At 40.9% G+C, this 23,040-nt stretch overlaps 1 protein-coding gene across 3 annotated transcripts in view; it reads left to right on the forward strand.

The window, feature by feature from the left end:
• LOC121940967 (transcription initiation factor TFIID subunit 4) overlaps positions 1 to 23,040 on the forward strand; it is a 103,848-nt gene that overhangs the window by 14,771 nt on the left and 66,037 nt on the right. Inside the window, exons 3-9 of one of the 3 annotated variants that reach the window (XM_088080529.1) lie at positions 2,658 to 2,804; positions 5,091 to 5,243; positions 6,047 to 6,169; positions 7,777 to 7,866; positions 8,929 to 9,138; positions 15,532 to 15,607; positions 16,701 to 16,815. In XM_088080529.1, the coding sequence (XP_087936655.1) occupies positions 2,658 to 2,804; positions 5,091 to 5,243; positions 6,047 to 6,169; positions 7,777 to 7,866; positions 8,929 to 9,138; positions 15,532 to 15,607; positions 16,701 to 16,815 (914 nt within the window). The remainder of the gene's footprint in view (positions 1 to 2,657; positions 2,805 to 5,090; positions 5,244 to 6,046; positions 6,170 to 7,776; positions 7,867 to 8,928; positions 9,139 to 15,531; positions 15,608 to 16,700; positions 16,816 to 23,040) is intronic. The other 2 variants (XM_042483653.2, XM_088080537.1) reach the window with 2 other exon arrangements.

A 23,040-nucleotide genomic window follows, 5' to 3' on the forward strand; every position in this document is an offset into this window, starting at 1 on the left:
GCTCGGCTTTTACGCCGCTGTGTACTGTAGTAATTAGTTCTTTCTTGTGACAGGGGATTTCAGATTTAAACATTTGGTTGAGTGTGCTGTCTTTGTATTGATTCCTTTACTCATACATCAGCAACTTTGATTAAGCACTTTTATGATTGATTTGGTGGCCAGTAGTAAAAAAAGATTCCCCTGTGAAAAAAGTAAAACATCCATTAAGTGTGAGAATGTCACTTTGATTATAATGTTTAAATTTTAAGTACAGTGATTAGAGTTGAAACTGTTAATTGGCTGTAACTGATGGGCCCTATCTTCACTCTGTCCTTTGTTCTAACATTCAAGTCAGGTCTCTCATCTTATACAGCATCAGGAATAACGGCATATTTCTAGGAGGAATTGGGTCTTTGTAAAAGGCTTCTTATGCAAATGTCTTTAATAGTTGCATTAGTCATACCAATTAGTATGGTGTCTGCAGGTTTCATTAAAACAAATGCCAGTTAGATAAGCTAATTCCTCAATGGACAAATAAAGGGTTCCAAGAAACCCAAACCTCTACAAATTAATCATCTCATTTCTGTGCTTCGCAGTAGGGCTTGGAAATGGTGAGGCATTCCAGGGTCAGTGTGTAGGATTCAAGGGGGATCAGAAATGTAATATAATACAGAAAGTGTGTTTTCTTTAGTGTATAATCACCTGAAAATAAGAAGCGTGTTGTGTTTTTGTTACCTTAGAATGAGCCGTTTATATCTAAACAGGAACCAGTGATTCCTCGTCTACGAAGAAGCCATGTTGCTGCACCATATTTGTACAGCAGACCAGAATGGGCAAACCAAAAAGTGACTTCAGATAGGGTCATTTGTGTTTTTGCACCCACTGTAGTCAGCAGCCCCTCTGCAACAAGTGTCGGAAACCCAGATTTTTTAACGTGAAACTGCTTTATTCCTCCTGAGGTTTTTACCAGTTTAAACACGAGTACTATTTTAGAGAGGCAGAGACCTCTAGGGTCACAGCTCCAGGTAAAAACCTCCTGAGTGTCTGGCTCATAAGTTATCAGAGAAAAAAAAGTGAGCACACATTAGCAGGTGCTAGGTTAGCGGCCTGTCTCCACCACGGCAAACATTTTAGGAGAAAGACAGATTTTTTTTGTAAAGCTACAAAAAAAATCACCTGGTTCTCTTGGAGAGGAAAAGTCCTCTGCGGATAATTCGGCTCCCAGTTAAAACCTCCAGAACAAAGAACACTGAAAGAATTCTGAGTTTCAGCCGGTTGAAATCTGCTGTCCTCACCGCTGTTTGCCACTAAACCCTCCTAAATTTTACTCAATGTTCCTGTTAATGTGAATTACTCTTGAATTTGGGCAGTGAAATTAAGCCAATTAAGACTTAAGATGAATTTGTTGCCAGAGGAATCAGTTAAAAGTTTCTGTCAATTGTAGATAGATATTGAATCATGCTTTCATGCTAAATTATGCTAAAATCATGCACTGACAATGGCAGTTGATCTGTCAACTATTTGGCTGAGTTAGAGGCAGCATTTAGCCAAAAGAAGTGTGTCCACAGCCAATCAGACATCTGCTGCTGCTTTCTCTGCCGGAAAAAACACCAAATTTCTCATAGACTTCAGCCCTTTGAAACCTCAGCGAACTGGCTTAACTTTTGTCAAAAACTTGTAAGGAAGGCAACAAACAACTCCGCAAGAAATGACCCAAAAATGAGCAAAAAGTTCAAGAAAATTACCTGAAAATAAGCAAGAATTCTGTTTTTTTTTTTTTTTTAAAAAAAAGGGAAATTACCTGAAAAAAGTGCTAAACTACAATAATTATAATAAAAGATAAAATAATGGTATTAGATGTTTTTTTCTGTGTCATGATTTCAAATATATAATTATAATAACATTTGTAGATATTTTTCTTAAGTTGAAAATTGAATGATTCTCTCTCTTTCTTTTCGGTAATTTTCTCATCATCTTTAACTTGCCTTTTATTCTTTTGCTGTGTTTTTGACAGAAATATATTTTCTCACATTTCAGAATTTGCTTGTGAAAGGCAACTGAACACAGCACAAGAAAATGGATGTCGATTCAGATTTTAAAGGGTTAAATGCTGGTTGGATTGTGCTAAAAGTCACATCATTTACATAGATTTTTTTACACTTACATCAGGAAAGAGAGTGACATACATTTTCACTACATTAGATTCTCTTATGAGTAAATGTCACAGGTATTGTTGCTTTTGTGGATGCACATGTCCCTCCCTGCTTGCCGTAAGACCCCAGCAGTGACCTGCTGCAACCTGACCACACATGCTCTTCTGTTTCAATCTTCAACACCGCCAACATGCTGCCACCTTCTTTATTCTTTCCTGCTGTCATGACCTTTCCTCATCTGTCTGCGAGGCACGCTACTGCTCTTTTCTTCCTGTGCTGTTCTGTCCCAGCCTTTTCTCTGCCCTCCATTCACGTCCTTCCTCGCTCTTTCTTTTGCTTCTGAAAGTGACACACACTCACCTTTTCTGTTTTTCTTTCTTTGAATCTTTTGAGGGGCCTTGTATTCATTTGTGTCCCCTGTCTCCCTTTCCTCACCCACTTCCTTTGATGTCTTTATGCTCTGTTTCCCTTTTCGTCCTCTTTCCTCTATCTGCCTCTTTGTCTCGCTCTCTTTCTTCCCTGCAGTCTCCTGTGACCTCTCAGACCACCAGGCAGTGTCCTTTGACCCCGGCCAAGATGGTACCGTCTCCCTCTCCCACTCCTTCCAGCCCTGCCCTCCAGACCTCCTCCTCTTCCTCTTCTTCCTCCTCCTCCTGTCCTGCACTCCGCCCAGTGAGATAACCCTCCTTATTCGCCTGTTTTTCAGTCTTTTGCCTCATGTTTTCTTCCCTCAGCATCTCTGACGAGTGATGCAAAGACATAGTGTTGCAGCAAAGGTTGCACAATGGATTGGGAACCAGGGTGGAGGATCTGGATGGGGCTAAAATAGACAAGACCTCTTTAAGTGAACTTGTGGATGTCACTTTGTGAAAGGTGCAATCAGAATTCATCATATTTAAGTTTTTGTTTCATTTAAATATTTATTAACCCAAATATTTGTGACATTGTCAAGTCAGTATTTAAGGTTTTTAATTTTACTGAGTATTTTCAAAGTTACTGTGGGATGCAATCATGTAGTTTTTAAAGATACAGTAATGTAAACACAATCTTGGAAGCAATTCTTTGTTTGCAGAGGGAAAATGGGAAAAATAACTGATTTTCACTGACTGCAGCAAGTACAGCTGTGGGGTATGGCTGCACTGGCTATCATAACATGCTGTGCTGTACACTGGCACTGGTGGAGATAATATTTTAAGATTAACTTGCCCATTTTTAAGGAAGTGAGGCTCTGGAGGATCTGATGAGACCTAGTGTTTCCAGTCCAAATATTAGGTGCAGCTGAGATGGAGTATGGATTTGATTTCCTTGCTCAAATTTGAATGAATCTGAGGAGCAACTGTGATCTTTGACAAAAAACATGTGGTATAATACGCATTTGTGCTCCAAGCAGAGGATTGCTGTGGATGTTAGGTGCCTTGTCTAGGCTTCAGAATTGAAGACTTTTCCCCATGTGTTTGGGATATTTGTCATTATACATGCTCTAACTAGACAGCATTCAGTGCCGCTAATGTACACTGAACAAAAATTTCAATTATTCCCATCTAAGACTTTTTTAATGCACCCAAACAGAAGTATTTCTCTCAACTTTTTGTTGTGAATTTGTTAATTTGAGCACTTTTACTTTTCCTTTTGGAAGGACCATCCCATGTGTGCCTTGGGATGGTAACAATAAAAGGACACTCTAAAATGGCGAGTTTGACCAAACAACAACATTTTTAAGGAGCATGCCATTGGCATGCTGACTGCAGGAATGTCCACCAGAGCTGTTGCCTGTGAAATAAATATTAAATTCATTACCATAAGAAGTCTCCAGTGTCATTTTCCTGAATTTGGCAGTACATCCAACAGGCCTCACAACTGCAAAAGTTGGTTACGACAATGAACCGCTTTCAGATCAAGACCCTGGTGAGAATGACGGGCATGCAGATGAGCTTCCCTTAGACAGTTTCTGCAGAAATGATTGTTTGTGCAACCAATTGTTGCATCAGCTGGTCTCAGACAATCTTGCAGGTGAAGAAGCTGGATGTGGAGGTTCTGAGCTGGTGTAGTTATGTGTGGTCTGCGATTGTGTGGCTGGTTGGATTTACTGCCAAATTAACGGACAAACTGCAAATTTTAGAGTGGCTTTTTTGTTATGACCAACCCAAGGTACACCTGTCTTGATATGTCACATCTGTCAGATGGATGGATTATCTTGGAAAATGAGAAGTGCTCACTAACTCGAAGTTCAGCAAATTTGTGACCAAAATTTAAAAAAGAAATATATCTATTGTGTGCATAAAAGTCTTAGGTCTTTAACGTTGTCCTGTGGAAAAAGAGAGTGAAAACAAAAGTGTTGCGATAAACATTGCATAACATCATCATATAGGTGGGTGTACATGTGTCCCTGCCCCCATTCATATGTGGCTTAAGTGATAAGACCTTAATGTGTCCTCTATGCATTTTGGGTGAATTCACACCTGTATTTAGAGCTGTCCACTTCTGATTGCACCACATAAGATGTATTTTATTGCCAAGTGTGAACAGGCCCTGAGAGATTCGAAAGAGGTGATGAGGGCTTTAGAGTGAGAGACTGCTGATGGCGCCTCATCTGTTTAGCAAAATTTGTGTTTTGGATTTGCAATATTTTCTAGTCATTCATCCCATCACATATCATTATGCCAAAGTAGACAATAGGTGGCTAATGTTTGGAATTACCAGTGAAAAATGTTGATAGGAGGCTTTCCTTATCAGGTAGGTGAGTATTAAGGAAATCTTTGATGGCCTCCCGTCTTTCCCAGCCTCTAGCTTGTCACCCCCCCCCCCTTCCTCCTCCTTGTCTGTTAAGCGATGTCCACCGAAGTCAGGACACCAGATGTGACAGGAGCGCTGTGGCGCCTGCCTCCTGTTCTCTGTGGCCTTGCTGCGAGCGAGGCGTCACGTCCTGTTTATCTCTCTGTCTCTTTCTTGCTCTTCCAGAAGGGCCCCGTGGCACCGGCCGTGGCTGTGACGGCTCCGCAGCAGACCCCTGTGGTTATGGCCCCCCAGGCCCAGGCCCAGGCTGCCTCCCAGCCAGTGCAGCCTCCGCAGACGGGCATCACCGCGAACCCCGGAGGTCCTGTCGTGTCCCAGGTCCGTTCTCTCTCTGCCGCCCTGCCTCCCCCCCACCGCCCACACTCCACCCTCAAGGGCGCAGGCACTGTCACAGCTGCCAGCAGGCTGGCTGTGTCACAAGCTCAGCCCCGGACCCGCAGCCTCACCGCCTCACACAGCTGGCCATGCACCAAGAGTCTCACACATGCCCACACACGTTCGCACTCGTACATTCACACAAGTATATACCAACCCAAGGACATACAGACGCAGACATAAAGGCTCACACCCACCATGAAGGCATGCACACATTCAGAGACATATGGATTTACAAACACAGCCATAGATGCAGGCTCATATATACACAATTTACACAGAGATACAGAATCACACACACACTTTCCATATATTCAGGCTACTGTTTGTAGCCTCTGGCAGTTTGAGTGGACAGGTGCCATGTCTCATTTGGCTACAGAGACGACTGGGCAGCGTGCAATATGCTGCGATTTGTGACTGATGCTTGTCATCTTCTTTATCAGTGCAAGTAATTTCACTCTGTAGTATCTCTGATAAGTGTTAATAATATAAATGCAACACAAATACAAGATTTCTTCCTCTCAGGTCAGGATTTGACCCAACACCTTTCTCTTAACATCAAATTCTGATCCAAATTGGCACTTATCCTAGACTAATAATATAATATCATTTCTTTAGAAATAAGATCTTTGATCCTGAAGTCTCTGAGACGGTGAACAATTTGTTGCTCGTGCTGCCAGTTTTTTTTTTTTTTGTTTTGTTTTTTTTGCAGAGAAGGTTCGTAATTGTTTTCTTGCTTTCTACAGGAAATGCAAGAGAATGTGAAGAAGTGTAAGAATTTCCTGGCTACACTCATCAAGCTGGCGTCTCACAACTCTCCGTCACCTGAGACTTCCAAGAACGTCAAAGCTTTGGTTCAGGACCTGCTGGTGAGCATCAAAAACCAATAAACACACACTGGGCCGTATTTACAAATATATTCAATGTTTTTCTTAAATCTGTTTTTGACAAGGTCTTAAGAAAAGTCTACATTCAATAAATGTCGAGTTCTAATCGACGGAATTGTTTGCACCTCTGTTCTTATAATAACAAATCCCGTTCTCATCATAAATTGAAAGGAAAAGTTGGGTGAACTAAGTCAAGAATGCCCAAACAAAAGTCTAGAAAGGGTGGAGCACAAAGACAAAAAAAAAAAACTTTAGTAGTTTTGAAGTGGAGGTACCTCTGCTAATACTTGTTACAACTTGTTCAGATGTACCTGCCTAAGGACACACAACTTATGGAAATAATAATAAAAATAAAAAAAAAGGTTTTATCTCAAATCCTAGGTCCAAAAAATATTTCCATACACAGAAGGGAGATGCTGACCACTGGCAGGGGACAGGACATAAAATGTTCATTACAGATGGAAGACATGACAGCTGTAGGACATTAACCCTGCCCCTGCCATGTTAGAGGTTGGGACATGGTTCAAACTAAAAAAAATCAAAGTACAATAGATTTTTCCCAAAGATGGTTTCAGTCATTTTAGTTGGTTCTTATTGCCCCGTGTTTGTTCAAGTGTCATTTTTTGGTGAGTTTGGTTTAAAAAGGGAAAAGGGAGTTTAACATCATGATTGACAGCTTAGTGTGTCAACTGGTATGCTCGTGATCAATGAAGATCGGTCAGACAGCGGAGCTCTATACAGCGGAGATTGCTACTAAATGACGTCACTAGTGCAAGATTGCAGCGGCCTTTATCTGGGATATTTTGTCTTCATTTTCGTACAGTGAGAGGACGTGAAGACGAGTCCTCCATCTTTATATACACTCGTTAGGACAGGCTTGCCCTTGTCTCTCTCTAAGAGTAGATTTGCATGATCCTGACTGATGCACTCCATCCTCAGGGTACAATCTGCAACGTTTTGCAGCAGCAGTAAATATGTCATTGTGCATTTAGCCCTAGCGTACAAAAAAAGGCCTACTTTGGGCCTATAAATAGCATAATCAATCACTAATTATTGGATGGCATGGTTCCCATGTGACATTAAAAGACCAAGCTATTTTGTAAAATACTGAAATAATTATTAAGAAATATTACAAATTATAAAAATGTTATACTAATTTAAATCTTATATTATTATTCAACTGTAGCATTGAAGGAAAATACAATAAATGCATTTTTATGAAGAAATGTCATCTCCACTACAGTTGGAAAATGTTTTTATGGACATCATAGAAGTATTGCTCTTGTCTTGTGTTTGTGACTTCAAATATATGAAGGGGTGAGTCAAAGTTGACTCAAACTTATTGTTGTATTGAAAACGTTAAACCTGTAGATGGCAGCATGAAACCCTCCTTGCTCTATCATGAATTCTCATCTTATACACAGTTACAAATTCATGAGCTGCACCCTGAGGTGCCAGGAACAGAGTTGAGTGGTTGATCACCTGTCCCGGTGATGGGATGTCATCTTGTTGTGTCACCATGGTGCGCTTGACTTACTGTCTTTGTTCTCCTGTAAAGTGATGGCTATACTTTACCCTTCGCCAAACAGGATGCCAAGATTGAACCGGAGGAGTTCACCAGCCGGCTACAGACTGAGCTGAAGTCCTCTCCGCAGCCTTACCTGGTGCCCTTTCTCAAGGTGTGGTTTTAACTTTTTTCTATCAACTTTTTAAACTGCCTTTTACACTGAGTGATAAGGCAATGGTTCCTTTGACCTTGATCCCTAAACTGCTCCTGAATCCATTTCTCTGAACTGGCAGCTTTGAATGACCTTTCCCTACACTTCTTCAAGCCTGATTTCTAAACTTCTCCTGAAACCGGTCTACTGAATTGGTCTTTTAAACTGGCTACATAACAATTGAACCTAAGCTTGCTATATACATATGTCTCATGAAGTAGGCCTTAAGACCTTATATTGACAGTTGGCAGGGCCCCTTAGTCCTAAATTGACCCATAACAAAACATTTCCTGAACTGCTCCCTTACCTGCCCCTGAAATCATCCCCTAACGTGTCTCCTTAAGCTGCTACTCTCATGTATTTTCCTAAACTGACCCCCTAAAGTAGTCCTTTCCCTGGCACCAAGGCCAGTGATGGCCAAGCCTGACAGTAGAATGATACACACACACACACACACACTCACACACACACACACACACACACCCCTCTGGCCTGACTTCTGACTGTGTGTGACAGTGGCCCCCGCAGCCGCCCCTGCCAGTAGCCAGCAGGTTTCTCCAGCCAACCGTGATGAGCGTCACATCAAGGCGGCCGACCGCCCAACCCGGCCACAAACACATGTTGTCATGCAATGTTAGGTCACTTACGTCAAAAAATCTGCCTGAAATAGTCGGAATGGAGCGACATCAGCTCCTCAGGTCGGCTGTGACAGCGGCTTATCAGAAAAGGCTAATGGCTGTGTTTCATGTGTGCCGTATACATTATCATAAAAAACTATTTAACTGCAAGTCTAATTTTTGTTTTACGATGTATAAAACCATGTGAAAGATTATGTAAAAAAATCAAGGTATTGTCATGTCTCAGCAGGTGTTTCTTTAGCTGCCATGTATTTGCTAACATGCTAAATTAGCCAGTGACCACAGCAGTATTTATTTGTGTAGCTGTGTGTGGTATTTTCTCATCAGTGTCTATGTCACTCTCTGACTGTAAACTAAACTCTTGCCTCTCTCTGCCCGTCAACAGAAGAGCCTCCCGGCGCGGAGGCGGTCTGTGCTGAATAGTCAGCAGTCCCTGACCCAGCCTCCGCAGCAGGGAGTCAAACCAGCACCCGGCGGCCCCCCTCCTGCCATCGTAGCTGGGCCAGCTGTCCGCATACGCCACCCTAACAGCGTCAGCATCACTACGGGTGCCAGTGCACTGCCCGCTGGGACACTCGGACATGCAGCTGGCATGGTATGTATGGAGCGGACCAGATGGAACAGACTACAGTGCAGACACAGTTATTTACAGACTGTATTTCAATTAAATCGAGGTCCAGAGTGACTTCCACTGATTGCGCAAAAATAGAATAATCTTCAACTATTGGATCACTAACATTATAGTTACATTAAATAGACACGTGGAAACTCAATCACTATATGTATATATATATATATATATATATATATATATATATATATATATATATATATATATATATATATATATATATATATATATGCAGGTCCTTAAAAACTCTTAAAATATCTACCCTAAAAGTCACTAAATAGTCTTAGTAGTCTTCATTTTTCTTTTCATTTCTGTGGTCATAATTGCCGCAAATGTTTGATCAAATTCTTCCTTTAGTCAAAATGAGTAAAGCTCCTCTACATGATCATCCACATTTCTGATTTTGCAAATCTAACATACCACTGAGCCTAATACTGTCTTTTTACTTGATACTTGCACTACCCTGTTGGCAAAAATATTACATATTCTTAAATAAAACCTACCTCTTCACAGGACGACCTATGTAGTAGTTCATAATTACCTGCATCGTTTAAATAAGAATAAAAAAGGTGATTTGTGTAAAAATCAGTCCTAAGTTTGGTTAGAGAAGTGCAAGAATGTGATAGATGCACATATGCTGGGGTCGTGGTGTGTGTGTGTGTGTGTGTGTGTGTGAGTGTGAGAGAAGAGGTTTACGAGAATAGGTAATGGGCTTAGGACATTAAAACGTGCAAAGTTAACTAAAGTTATCAACCTGAGGTCTTGTAGATACTCTCTATGACCACGTTGTACCCCTGGCCGCTGATCAGAACAGATGGTGGTCAGTTGGCTCAAAGGCACCTTGATGATTGCTTGTTATTGTTTTGCCAAGACCTTGACAGCTGATTAATAGTGTGTGACCACATTTATGCAAGGTGATTCATAAATACAGTAATGTTTATTTATTTGTTGATGGCCAGTGACATTTCTGACTTGCTGTTAATTATGATAAAAATAGGTAATACTCTAGTTGCTACTATATGAAGTTGGATTTGATACTTTCAAAATTATTTTGGATAAACGTGCTTCAGTTATTTAGCTTTTATAATTCAAAATATATCAATATTTGAAAAGTGGCTGCTGTCTTGGTTGAAGTTTCAAGGATTTGATTTGTTGACCCCCAGACTTGTCAGTATTGGAGAGGCACATCGCTATCCCCCCTGCCACTGAGAATGAGCTTAGAGACACACATCAATGCAACCCCCCTCCAAAAAAAACATTACAATTATTTTAAAAAATGATGTTATCACATAGATGTTTTACACATTTGGGCTTTTAGGTAGGCTGCACTTTATAAGGGTGAATTCTGAGAAAAATGCAATCCACTCAGGAGATTTCCACATCAGTGATCTGGGCCTGGAACAAAAAACACTAAATCACAAAGTCCAGTTAGTTTGAGGACAGTGAACACTGTGTACCATGAGTGGGCATAGTATGTTGATCTATTTCTGAGTCCACTTGAAAAGGCGGCCTTGAGTGCGGTTCGTGTGTACAGTTAACATCCGATGAGAAAACCCAGTGTACCAAAACATGCAAAGGCATTTCTCAGAGCCGAGGTGTCTTCTGTAATCTGCACAGCACACGCTGATCTCATCCTATAACAGTCATGGGTGATAAAGTAGGAAGAAAAATGAGAGGGTGGTTTTTGATATTGGCTCCATTATAAGGGCTTGGGATCTTGCAATTACTGCTCTTTTCCAGTGACAGCATAAAAAAATGTCAGGTAGATGATGATGCAGCGGTACTCTGGTACTGAACCGCGTTTATTATTTGAGAGCTGAGTGGGGAGGGCAGAGCAATAGTAACTGGGCACGATACAAATCAGTTGTATCTAATATTAAAACACTCTGAAAGGTGCAGTCTGCGATTCTGGAGAGAAATTGATGATATAATAATTTATTAATCTGTTATTTTGCTTTGGCAACAATGTCACAAGCCTTCATGCCAATAAAGCTGATTTGAATTTTAACGTAACACCCAAACTTATGTGTCGGATTAGAATAACTGATTAATACCCTGCTGTAATCAGTGGCTCGTCATCTGTCTTACATATTTTTTATATGCAGTATTGTATAGCAGCTATGACTATAGTTAATATATTTAATTTATTGTTTCATTTGTTAATTTTTTCTTAAATAGATTTTTATTTATTTTTTAAATTTAACAGCACGGTGCCCTCAACATCTTTTATTGAAAACAAACAGACAAGAAAATGAAATAAATAATAATAATAACAACAGCAATAATAAAATTTGACAATAATTAAAACTGGGAGAATAAAAGGGAAAAAATAAAAAAAAAATCACCATCTAAATTTAAAAAGGCAGATACATTAAGAAAGGTGACCAGGTTCTTTCAAATAGACCATCAACCCCTTCACTTAAACCACACATCTTTCTAAGGGTAAGACAGTACAAGTTTCGCAGTGCCACTGCGTGATTGAGGGAGGTTTGTCACTTATCCATTGCTTTAAGATACGTCGCCTATCAAGGAGTTTGTCACATGTTTGAAGCCAGATTAACTCAGGGACAGTGCTTAAGATGAAGAGGTCTGGATCTTTGGTTGTTTCATTTGTTAATTAAGTTTCACTGTATTTATATTACTCAGCAAACTGTCTCTGAAAGTGAAACATTGGTCAGAAAGAGAAAATTAAAGTGACGACACCTTTCAACCATGGATGATTGTGTGCTCCAACCCAGTTAAAGAAGCTTTTGTTCAGCCTTTCCCCTGGCAACTGGACACGTAGTACCCAAGCAGTTCATCCAGTGATAGTGTGGTTATACAGCTGAAGTAAGGCCAGGTAACCTGCAGGGTCCAGCGCTCGACACCAGCAGCCTCACTCAACTCTAGGTGTGTGTGTATACCGTATTACCGTATATGTGTATGTGCACACACGCAGGGTGAAAGCGATGTGTTCACACGGAGGAGAGGCAATCTACGGATGGGTCAAGCGAGGTCAGACTCAGATTGGTCTGGCCCAAGCAGGGATGGGCAAGCTAGAGGGTTCTGTCTTTTTTTTTATTTTTTTTTTTTTACAATTTTTCTTCTCTCTTTTTCTTTCACTTACTGTGCTCCTTCCTTCTCTCTCGCTCTTCTCGCCATTTTCCTCACTGTTTTTTTCCCCTCTCACTGCTTTCTCTCTCTTCCTCTTTTCTATCCTCTGCTCTCTCTCCATCTCTTTCCAACAGTTTCTCTCACTGTATCTACCCCCGCATCGCTTTCTCATCTCCCTCCCTCCCTCCCTCTACCCGTTAACCGTTGAAGGGTGAAGCGAGGTAACTAGGTCAGCCCCGGGTCAATTTTAAAGCAATGTGGCGGCCGCAGTCTATGTCCAGAACACGCCTCTGGTCTCTCTCCATCTCTGTCTCTCTCTCTCACGCACACACACATGCATAAAACACCAACATAAGCTATCACACAAAACATTAGTAAATGATCGCCCCTGGCACATCAACAGTCTGAAACCAGACAGCTAGTTGAATTAGGCTAAAAAATCCTCTCGTATCACAGTAGTATGGCTAACATTTCTTACATGGAAAATTCTGAAATGTAAGTATAATAAATGTCTTGTAAAGGGTAGCAGTTGTAAGTCAAAGGCTATGGATGTGCCATTAAATTATTAAAGGTGTCTACATTGATTACACCTAGTACACAATAGTGTACGATTATGCGTAGCGATTTTCAAAATGTTAATTTTCAAAGGTATATATACTGTAACTGGAGATAGCATGGTGTGATATGGGGTTAATGTTATTACCGCTTGTTTTTATTGCAAGATATCTGAAGTATGGTGTTTCTTTAACACATTTAGTATAGACCTAATAAAATTAGATATATTGAATAAAGAATTATACCACTAGTCAAATAAACCTGCTTGACCTGAAATGTCCTCAGGGCAAATGATATATTTGGCGAATGGAGTTCATAAAACTGTGAAGAATGAGTAGGGAGTTGTAAATAGACCACATCATAGCATAGCAGGTTATTCTTCACTGCAACATTGTGTATAGATGAACAAATGTATAGCCTTAATACATGTGGAGTTTTACGTATATTAACAGGTATATTTTCAACCCTGTCCTTATAGTATTGCAACTTTCAGATTAAAAAGACATAGTTTTGTTCAGATACTGGAATTTCTAACTTCGGTGCATTACCTTGAAAAACATCAATATTCAGTGTCATTTTTTAATACCATTGGGAAAAATTGACATGTAGGGTATACAAGTTAACATTTTTATATAAAGATAAATATAGATATGACAATGCCAGCTTTTCCTTTCTCGTTTAGTAGCAGAAAACAGTAAACATTAACAATAAGAGCAAGCGAGAAAGGGCAGCTGACACCACCGTATTGATATTGCGGAAAATGAGTAATGAAACTGTTTCAAACATTTACAATCGATATGTTTCCTTAAATCAATATTTTTGACAACACTAAAACAAACTGACCTGAAAACATAACCTCTTTGGCAGAGATAACAACTGCAAACTTATACGCAACAATACATGAATGCAGCCGCTGATTATTAGCCGTAGCTAAGCTGCAGTGTTTGCATTGTATGTGTGCTAGCGTGTTCTATGTTACCAGTTACATAGGTCAAATGCACATGGTCTTGACACGTTTTGAAAAATTAGTATGATTAAACAAGGTCATGGCAGAGACAGTTAGCAGACATATCATGTCTTGAATTCAATTTTTATGGTTTTCTGTGAATTTTGTGCAAAAAACAGCACAAGGACATGCTTTACATTATTTATATTTTGTAGCATAATGCACATATGTTTACATACTTCTTATTTTTCTATTTTAATTTAAATGTTCCTATGCTTATATATAAAAGTAGCTGCAACGTGACCCAATTCCCCTGCAGGGATTAATATATTTCTGATTATGATTTACACAGAATGAACATACAGTTCTAACAACCAAGATGAGCAGCGCTGGACCTAGCACACTTGCCGCTGAGGCAGCCCCCACCCCCACCACCACCAATTATTATTATTATTAGTATAGAAGCAAACACAAATAAAAAATTTAGCTAACAAACAATAGTAATAAATAACAAAAAATAAGAGACTACAGTATGTTTACATTTGCAAATTTTGTCTGGATGGCTTTACCTTTTTTTTTTTTTTTTTTACTCTAATGCTCTTCATGCTGCAATTTCCCATATGTTTGATTTTTTAAAATCTCGAATGAAAAGGTGGGCCACCTACCTTGGTGACTACCTATGTCGCCTTCAGGAAGTTCCACCACCGAACAGCCGCTGATAAGCTTTGGCCCTTTTGAAAACACTAGCACTAAGAAAACCACTAGAATGTGAAAAATTCTAGCACTCTTTTAAAACAAACTGCATAGCATTTGTTTACAGTAATTAAGATTAATTTAAAAGTAGAAATTTGATATGAAATACCAGCCGTGAGTTCAGTTTCAGTGTCTTCCCTTTTAACCTCTGATTCCCAAACTTTCTACCTGCCCCCCCCTTAACTGTGTCGCCGTCTGGCCAGAGGTGCTAGCTATCTCTGCCTGTGCTGAATGTATTTCCCCCTCCCTTTCCTCCCACTCTCACAGGCCCCTGCAGTGGATCTCTGGGAAAAATGGCCTCTGTCTTTTTTCAGTAGCTTGAACAGTAATATAGCATGTGTCAGGGAATGGAAAACAAGGCTAAAAAATATGCAGCAAGAAGCAAACTGGTAGGAATGGATGGCTGAGCCCGAGGCTGGGCCTGTGGCTGCTACCAAGGAAGGAAGTGACTCTAATAGCCCAGCACACACCCCCACACCCCCGCTCCTTCTTCTTCTACCACCACTACTTCTCCTTCTTCTAAACTACTTTTTCACTGCGGTCTTGACTTCTTATTGCCTTTGTCTTATCTGGAAATGCAAGCAAATGTAGGTCATGTACAGTGACAGAAATCCATCCTCCTTAAGCATTTACATTGATCTCAGTACAGTGCGTAGGGGTGGCCATTGTAGAATTCATCATGCTTCCATCTATTCTGCATGCATCCGACATTACCTCTGCAGATATGTTTAATATCTTACAGTAGAGTAGAGTAGAAATCAGTACACAAAACTCAAGTGGCTCTCCGCCAGTTTGACTGTGGATCATTTTTTGCAACTAACTAAGTCTGCAAGGGAGCAAAAGTTGATATTTTCCCCCCGAACAAATCCTCTTGGGGAGTGCAGAAGCGGTTCAGCAGCATGCAGTTTCATACTTAATTTCCCCTCTCACTTAGGAACTGTTCATTCTTTGAAATACTACAATAAAGTGTATAATTTCTATTTGTTTTTCTTTTCTTTTTCTTCTCTCAGGGTATCAAGACAGCAGGCACTGTCGGTGGCCAGGTCCGGATGCCCGTGGTAATCACACAGTCTGTCAGAGCGCAAGGTACCAACATCTGCATCTTCTGACTTCACTCATAGTATTTTTTTAATTTCATTTTTTTCTCATAAAACTAACTAAGACTAAAATTTAGTTAAGGATAAAAGATTAAACAAAAACTTTACCTAAATTTCTGTTAGGTTTGAGTTTCCATCTGTGAAGAAGTCGTCCTCTCAGACCCACACTTTTCTTTCATTTCTGGCCTGCAGTTTTTAATTCTCCCATGAAGGCTGCATGTTCGACCAGATATTTCAAGATGTTCAAACTCAGCTTGACCTTCTGGTTAAATAAAGAACCAGCGAAATAGGTTAAACAAAGATAGCCATTAGTGAAACCCTAAATGTTCTCTCAGTAGGCTGGGAGATGTGTAAACAGGCAGGAGCCACAGAGAGAACAGGTGTGTGTGTGTTTTTTTTCCTGTCTGGTTATAAAGCCTTCTCAAACATTTGCGCTGCTTACTCACACTGATTCACAAACACTCTTCCCACAGAAGCCCACAAATATCGCCCCAACACCAACCGGGCGTAACGCTCCCCTAAGAGAGCCGTGTGCTCTCAGGTGGTGTGTGTAATGTGTGTACGTGTTTGTACCTGGTTTTTTTGCCTGTGTGTGTGTATGTGTGTGTGCGATTGGAGGTGCATACAAATTTGATCTGCCCCCTTCCCCAAGATTGCCTGCAGTGAAAGATCTGTAGGTTGTTTTATGCCCATAAATTGGAATGCGGGGATAGTTCTAAAAATACTTTTCTGTGCCTCTTGGCTAGGAACATGCCTGTTAAAATCAAGTTTAAATTCACTCTGGCAGTCCTTGTGCCTCTCTGGAAAACGTGTCTCGGAGCAGGATGCGGTTTAGGAGTGTAAGGAGAGCCGGTGAAGCGCAGTGATATTGACAGAGTGACGCTCTCCGCACCAACCTGGGGAGAGCGACAGTACCGCTCCCCCCTCCCCGCTCCATCTACCCCTAGGATGACAGAGACAGTTGAAGGTAGTCGTTAGACAGGAGGATATTTGACGCAGATAGAAGGGGACATTTCAATGATGACATTACTCCTTTTACTGTTTTGTTTAGTGTTTCCTTTTTATCCCCCTTTTCTTAACAGGCACGATGGGGAAGGGAGGCATCATCCAAGCAGGCAAAGGTCCCGTGGGCCTGGCTGTTCAGATCTCTGGGAATCAGAAAAACAAGCTCAACGACCCCGGAGGAGGTTCTTTCAGGTACAACTCTTTCGCCAGGAGACCAACTGTTGTTCTTGGCTGCTGTCACATGGGGGCAGCATTTCACTAAGATGCCTTCCCATGACTACAGGCTACACTCTCAGCTAAAGCTATGAGTGTTTATCCCAGTTGCCTTCCTAGCCACCTGGTCGCCTGCCTGCCCCGGCTGCCTGGCTGGTTGATCGGTGGTCCTTTTCTCTCGCTCTCTCTCTGCGCCCACCACATAGCAACACGGTGCCAGCCAATAGATCACCCCTCGCTATCGCCCTCCTTGTGTCAGTGTCACAACTCATCGGCAGAATTACAAATGAGCTACATCTTAATTTAGAAATAAGGTAATTGTGTCCAGATGGTTGGAATTTCTGGATGCGGTTCTGAAAATACCTCTTGGTTAAGTCAAACATACGGTATTTAGCCCCAAGCTTTGCTCTCCCTCTCTCTCTCTGGTCTCGTCTATGCTTCAGCTGGGCTTTTGTCTCAAAACATAAAAGGTTCATCGCCCACATGCTGGCCTTTGTGGTTCATGTTTTGTGCGAGTCTTTGCGTGTTTGTGTTTGTCCTTGTGTGTGTGCAGCATATAGTGATTGTATGTTTGCCTCTGTTTCTCTGTGTTTGTTTGTGTTTGCGTCCGTGCTTGGGTGCACATGAACATATGTGTATATCCTAAAGATCTGAGAATATCGTTTATGTATCAGATGTGTGTATGCGTGTATTGGCAGAAGCAGGAGGGGGTTTTAGGACTGCCCTGGTGTGACCGGGCCGGGGCAACAGGAGTCTGGGTCACATGGGCCAACGGGTTCATGGTAATGGCTCCCGTCTCCTGAGGGGAAAGGCAGTGCCCGAGGGTCTGATTGATAAACCAATAAATCTTTAGCTGCGTTGGTAATTAAGCTGTCAGGCTCGCTTGTTACTGACGACCTTTTTCCCCCAGCGGTGATCACAGTAGCCCTCTACACACAAACACACTGGTTTCAACATAAGCCCAATAACTTACAGCACAGCTGTCACGGAAGAAGCATGTCACTGACATTTTGAAGCATACTTTCCTTTTATCCAGGTCAGGTGATAATCTGCCTGGTCTGCACTTATGTTAAACAAGCTACACAATGTTTCCTAAACAGCATTCTTTCCTCTGCCTATGTGTTTGTCCCTACATGCATGTAGTATGTTTTCTTGTGACAACACGCTCTTGCTAAACTTCCTTGACTCACATTTTAATTAACTACGAGGCCACTATTGCCTTTATTCTTAGAGTGTTCTGAAAACAGTTTAAATTAAAGAGGAACATCACCTAAATTTAAATTCCACCATGTTATTTCTATGGCCTCGGAAAACACGAGCTGCTCTCTCTCAAAGCCAGAAACCAGAGAGGAAGTCTAAATTTGTGATGTCAAAAGGTATAAAGTCTGGAGCTGCTCAACAGACAAATGATACCTCTTTTTCTACCATGATGGTGTAGTTCCTGCACCAAAATTTGAACCGTTGATAGCATTTTGACCAATATTAAATTGGCTGGAACCAACAAATAGCAGGTTTTCCTTTACCAAAAGTGTGAATCGCATCGTATTCTACATTCTACAGTTGCTTTGTTTTTTGGGTAAAAAACAAACAAAAAAAAATATCTTTAATAACTGACCAAAAGTCTGCAGGTAATCAATGTACTCTGCAGTTTTACTTCTGTTGTTTACTGCCATTGTGCATTGCCCTCCGATACATCCTTGATGACAATGCTTCCACTCAAAACTGGAGGAAACATGGGCTGGTTTACTAGATAGCACCAAGGTGCCAAGACTCATGAACAGAACTGTTCAGGAGTCCCAAAAAAAGGAGTGTGAATAGAAGTCTGATTTTGTGGACCCACAGAAAGATTGTTTTCTTTCTTTCTTTTTTTAAATACACAAATGAGCTTTGTTCCAATGCTGTATTCTCGGTTCTGAAACAGAAGATGTGCCTATATACTCAGAACATTCGCCTGGGTGCTCTCAGTCATCAAGAACATCTCTTACTATTTATTGTCTATGGAGCAGCTCCAGACTTTATTCTCCATGATGTCACAAATTTCAGTTTTAGCAGCTGGTTTTTTTTTTGGATATGCAAGGGAGTTGTTCATGTTGACTAATATTTTTGGATTGTCTACGACCATAGGAAAAACGTGTATGAATTTTGAGAATGGGCGTAGTTCCCCTTTAAACTCTTTTTTTTTTTAGGTTTCAGCTGGACCTTAGTTGGTTACTGTCGTCTGAAACCTCTCAGTCTCACTCACTGTTTATTGTTTGCTGTTGTCTGTCTTACCTGAGGACATAAACGTGTTGGAACAGAGCCTGCTGGTACAAAGCGATCTGTTGGATGCCTTTGTGTCTTCACACACAGAAACCTGCAACATGAACATAATGACTTGACCTGTGAACAGAGTTGGCGGCTGTGTTTCCTCTAAATCACAATAGAAAAGAAAAATTGAAGTTATATTTGCTTTAGAAGTTGTTCAAAAAACCTGTTGATTCTTTTATTGTGCCATTGGCATCATATGATCAAGTCAGGTATAACTTATCAATTTAAGTGATTCTGACAAGATTTTACGAAGTACTTACTAATAAGCTACTGCTTAACATAAGGGAGGAACAAACATAAAAGTGTGAAAGTGATCGTGCAGAAAGAAAACAAAATCCACTGATCTCGGTCGGTGTGGTCAGTCAGCATCCACCAGCCTCTCATCCATCCATCCAGCCTGCACCGTATTCAGCTGTAGTCGGGGGTCTGATGTGTGTGTATGGCTGTCACTCTGAGCCACTGGTCCCAGCGGGCCAGCTGTAGCACAAACACACACATACACACTGCAGGGCTTGTGGGGTTTCCAGTGCAGCTACAGCCTTCTGTGTAAGTGCTTGTGTGTGTTTGTGTGTGTGTGTGTGTGTGTGTGTGTGTGTGTGTGTAGTTTACAGTACAGAGTGAAAGCAGCTGTCTCTGTGCACCCCCCCCCTCCCCTCCTCATCTCTCTGTAAACACTCAACATCCGCTGTAATCACAGGCGAGCCAGCCGAGGCCCTCAGCCCTCTGCCAACCTCCGAGCTCAGCCTCAGCCCCTCACATCCAACCCTGTCCTACATGGTGGACCATTTCAGTGCGCATAAACACACAAACATAGGAAAGACACACACAGATACACAAGATGAACAAAAGTTTTTGTTCACCAGGCACTGTTGCCAGCGGATTTAAAAGTCCACCAGCTCTTTTCCGTCATTTACCAGCAAAGCGGGTTCATTCTGCCTTTGTGGTTACATCCTTTGTTGCTCTGTAAATTGCTATGTGATGTGCCTATTTCGCTAAAAAGGCTTTATAAATACATTTGACTCAATTAGAAGTTAAAAGTGACCTCCCAAAAATTGTTGATACAGAGATTTGGAGACACAGCAGCCACAAGATTAGATTATGTTCAAAGTGGGTGCTTTGCCACTATAAAGTTGCTCCAAAAAAAATCCATGAGCAAAATGGTGGCACCCCAAAGCGCTTAAATGAAGAATAGGAAAGTCTGTAATGCTAATTTGTTTTTATTGACAGCCACATCAAACAAAAGTATTTTGGCATACACCTTCATCAAAACGTCATCTACATAATGCTCATTCTGGTTGCTCGTGAACAATGGCAGCTTGGGTGGTCGGTTGAATTAATAACAGTTACTTATTAACATCCAGCAGTGTTTGTTGCTGGGTTTATTGGCCCCTCTTGTGCCACCAGTGCTGTCATCCATTGGATCATGAACATATTAGCTGCCCAGTGAATCCCTGCCTGCTCCCAGTGGTCCGTGTCTCTCAGTGTGGGCACAACAAGCCTGCATGGCCTGAGCGTTAGTCACAGGGATCAATCAGGGGCCCCCTGCCTGAGCACAGGGACCTTTATCCTCAGGAGTGGGGGGTTGGAGATGATGGTGGAAGGGGGAGGTATTGGAGATCTGGATGCACCCCCATTTACCCGCACACTCAAACACAGAGCCTCTAAATGGCATCCCTCCCACCACCACCTATGGCGTGCCCTCTCTGAAACACACAAGCTTGATATGAAAACGACATGCATATGTATTCATGTGACCGCGGGCTCCATGTCCCCGAGCCAACCCAAACCAATAACGGAGAGGCTGCTCTTTAGCTTCTGTGGAAGCTAATTACATCTCTGCTTTATTAGCAGCAGAGGTGTAGTCGGGAATATTTTGCATTTCATATTTCATCCTCTCCTTTTAATGTCAGACCTGTCTTTGGCATTCTCATTTGATTTGAACCCCAGTGATCCCAAATAGCCAGAAATCAGACCATTTGAGAAAAAGAGATATCATACACTCAAAATATTTCAAGTGTTCTTGGATACTGGTTATGCTTTACTTAGCCATGCAGCGTAGTAATCTCCCTGCCCTGTATTACTACTGACATTTTTTTATTGCTACCTATTAGATTACATGTAGATTATTGTTCATCAACCAAGGATGCACAATAATATTGGCACGTCATTGATATCTACAGATATGGTCTTTAAAATTAAATACAGGAATCGGCAAACATGCTAATTTCTGACGATATCGCAAACCAGTATTTTTAATTGTCAAAGTGAACAGATACAAAACATCAAAGTATTTTTCCTTATTTTGCACAATGATTGAATATCACATACATTAAAAAGCATGTTTTTTTATGTCTCTATCTGCTGGTGGGACATTCCAATAAGAGAATGCATAATATAATGATAAATTATACAGATGAAACTACAGATGAGACTTGATTATCTCTAAAATTAGGTGGGAATAAAAGTGGATGTATTGGTATCACTATCTGCCAAATGAGTTGTTTTCATATCGGCATATCGAATATCAGCATAAAATCCACTATTGTGCATCCCTAGCATCAGCAATATTTGTTCTGTCAGTTCTGACTAGTGAAAATGATCAACACCTACTTTCATCACAGGGATTGAGCCAAATTAAAGCACAAGGGCAAAAGAAGACGACTGTGATGGCTTCATGTAGTTTCTTTTCTATTTCATTAGGGTTATTTGTAAATGAACTAGATCACTAGAAGCCACAGAACAAAATTCTAAATTCATGTTTGTGTTTTATATATATATATATATATATATATATATATATATATATATATATATATATATATATATATATATATATATATATATATATATATATATATATATATATATATATATATATATAAATATAATAATAATACTATATCAGCATACGATTTGTGCTAAATTGGTGATGCTCAATTTACAGCTGGTGGTCTGCCGGGTGGCAAGGGATTGGATGCTGAGTGACAAGTTTTTCATACTTTGAATATAAAGGTGTACATACAGAGTACATAAAAAGCATTAAATAGAGCAGTCAAATAGTTTCTGTACTCAGAAAAAAAACTCTGCTGACTGTCCAGCAGCAAACAGCACTTTAGAATAAAAGTTCTGTCACTGAAATTTACTGTACTTAAAGAAACGTGTTTTTTTACAAACTTCAAACGTTCTCAAGTCACTCGCTGTCTATTTAGACTGAACCCGCGACCCACTTTTGGGCCGTGACCCACCAGTCAGGAACCACTGATCTAATCTAACCTGTTGTGCTTTTTCAGCCAAACTCAGATTTCTAGATACCTCGCTTATAGATTTTTCCAAAAAGATATATATACTGTAAAGCATTTTCATTTTGTATAGTCGTGCATTTGTCCACAGTGTGTTTCATTTGTTGTTGCTAAACATGTGATCATGACAAGGTCATCTACCGTACTGGTACATTTAATCTGACTGCATGTGTAGTTTTAAGCTGAGGAGGTAGCAGCGTTTCCTCCTTCTCTGAGTGAACATGGCCTCAGGCATGTTTCTATTCCGGACAGTTCAAGTTATCTATGAGGACGTGATGAAGAAAGGTGCACAGAATGAGGTGCAGCAACAGGGTATAATCCCATGTATCCATGTTTGTGTTGTTGTGTAGATCCTCTCTGTAAAGGCATAATTAGAGTGTTGTTGAAGAGGAGGAAGAGAGGAGGGAAGGTAGAGGTGTGTGGGGTTCAGGGAGATGCTCTAATCGTCTTTGTCAACCTCCCGCCGTGGTGTCAAGTTTCATATCGCCTCTCTGTGGCCGCACCACGGAGCAGGAGGGCCTCGGTGGGGTGGAGTTGGCTGAAGGCGTGTGCCCACGCTCGGGTGCCCGAAAGAACTTGGTGCCCCGCACTGCACACA

The sequence above is a fragment of the Plectropomus leopardus genome, chromosome 1 (assembly GCF_026936395.1).
Source record: "Plectropomus leopardus strain MGB_pleo_1.0 chromosome 1, ASM2693639v1, whole genome shotgun sequence".
Classification (NCBI taxonomy): Eukaryota; Metazoa; Chordata; class Actinopteri; order Perciformes; family Serranidae; genus Plectropomus; species Plectropomus leopardus.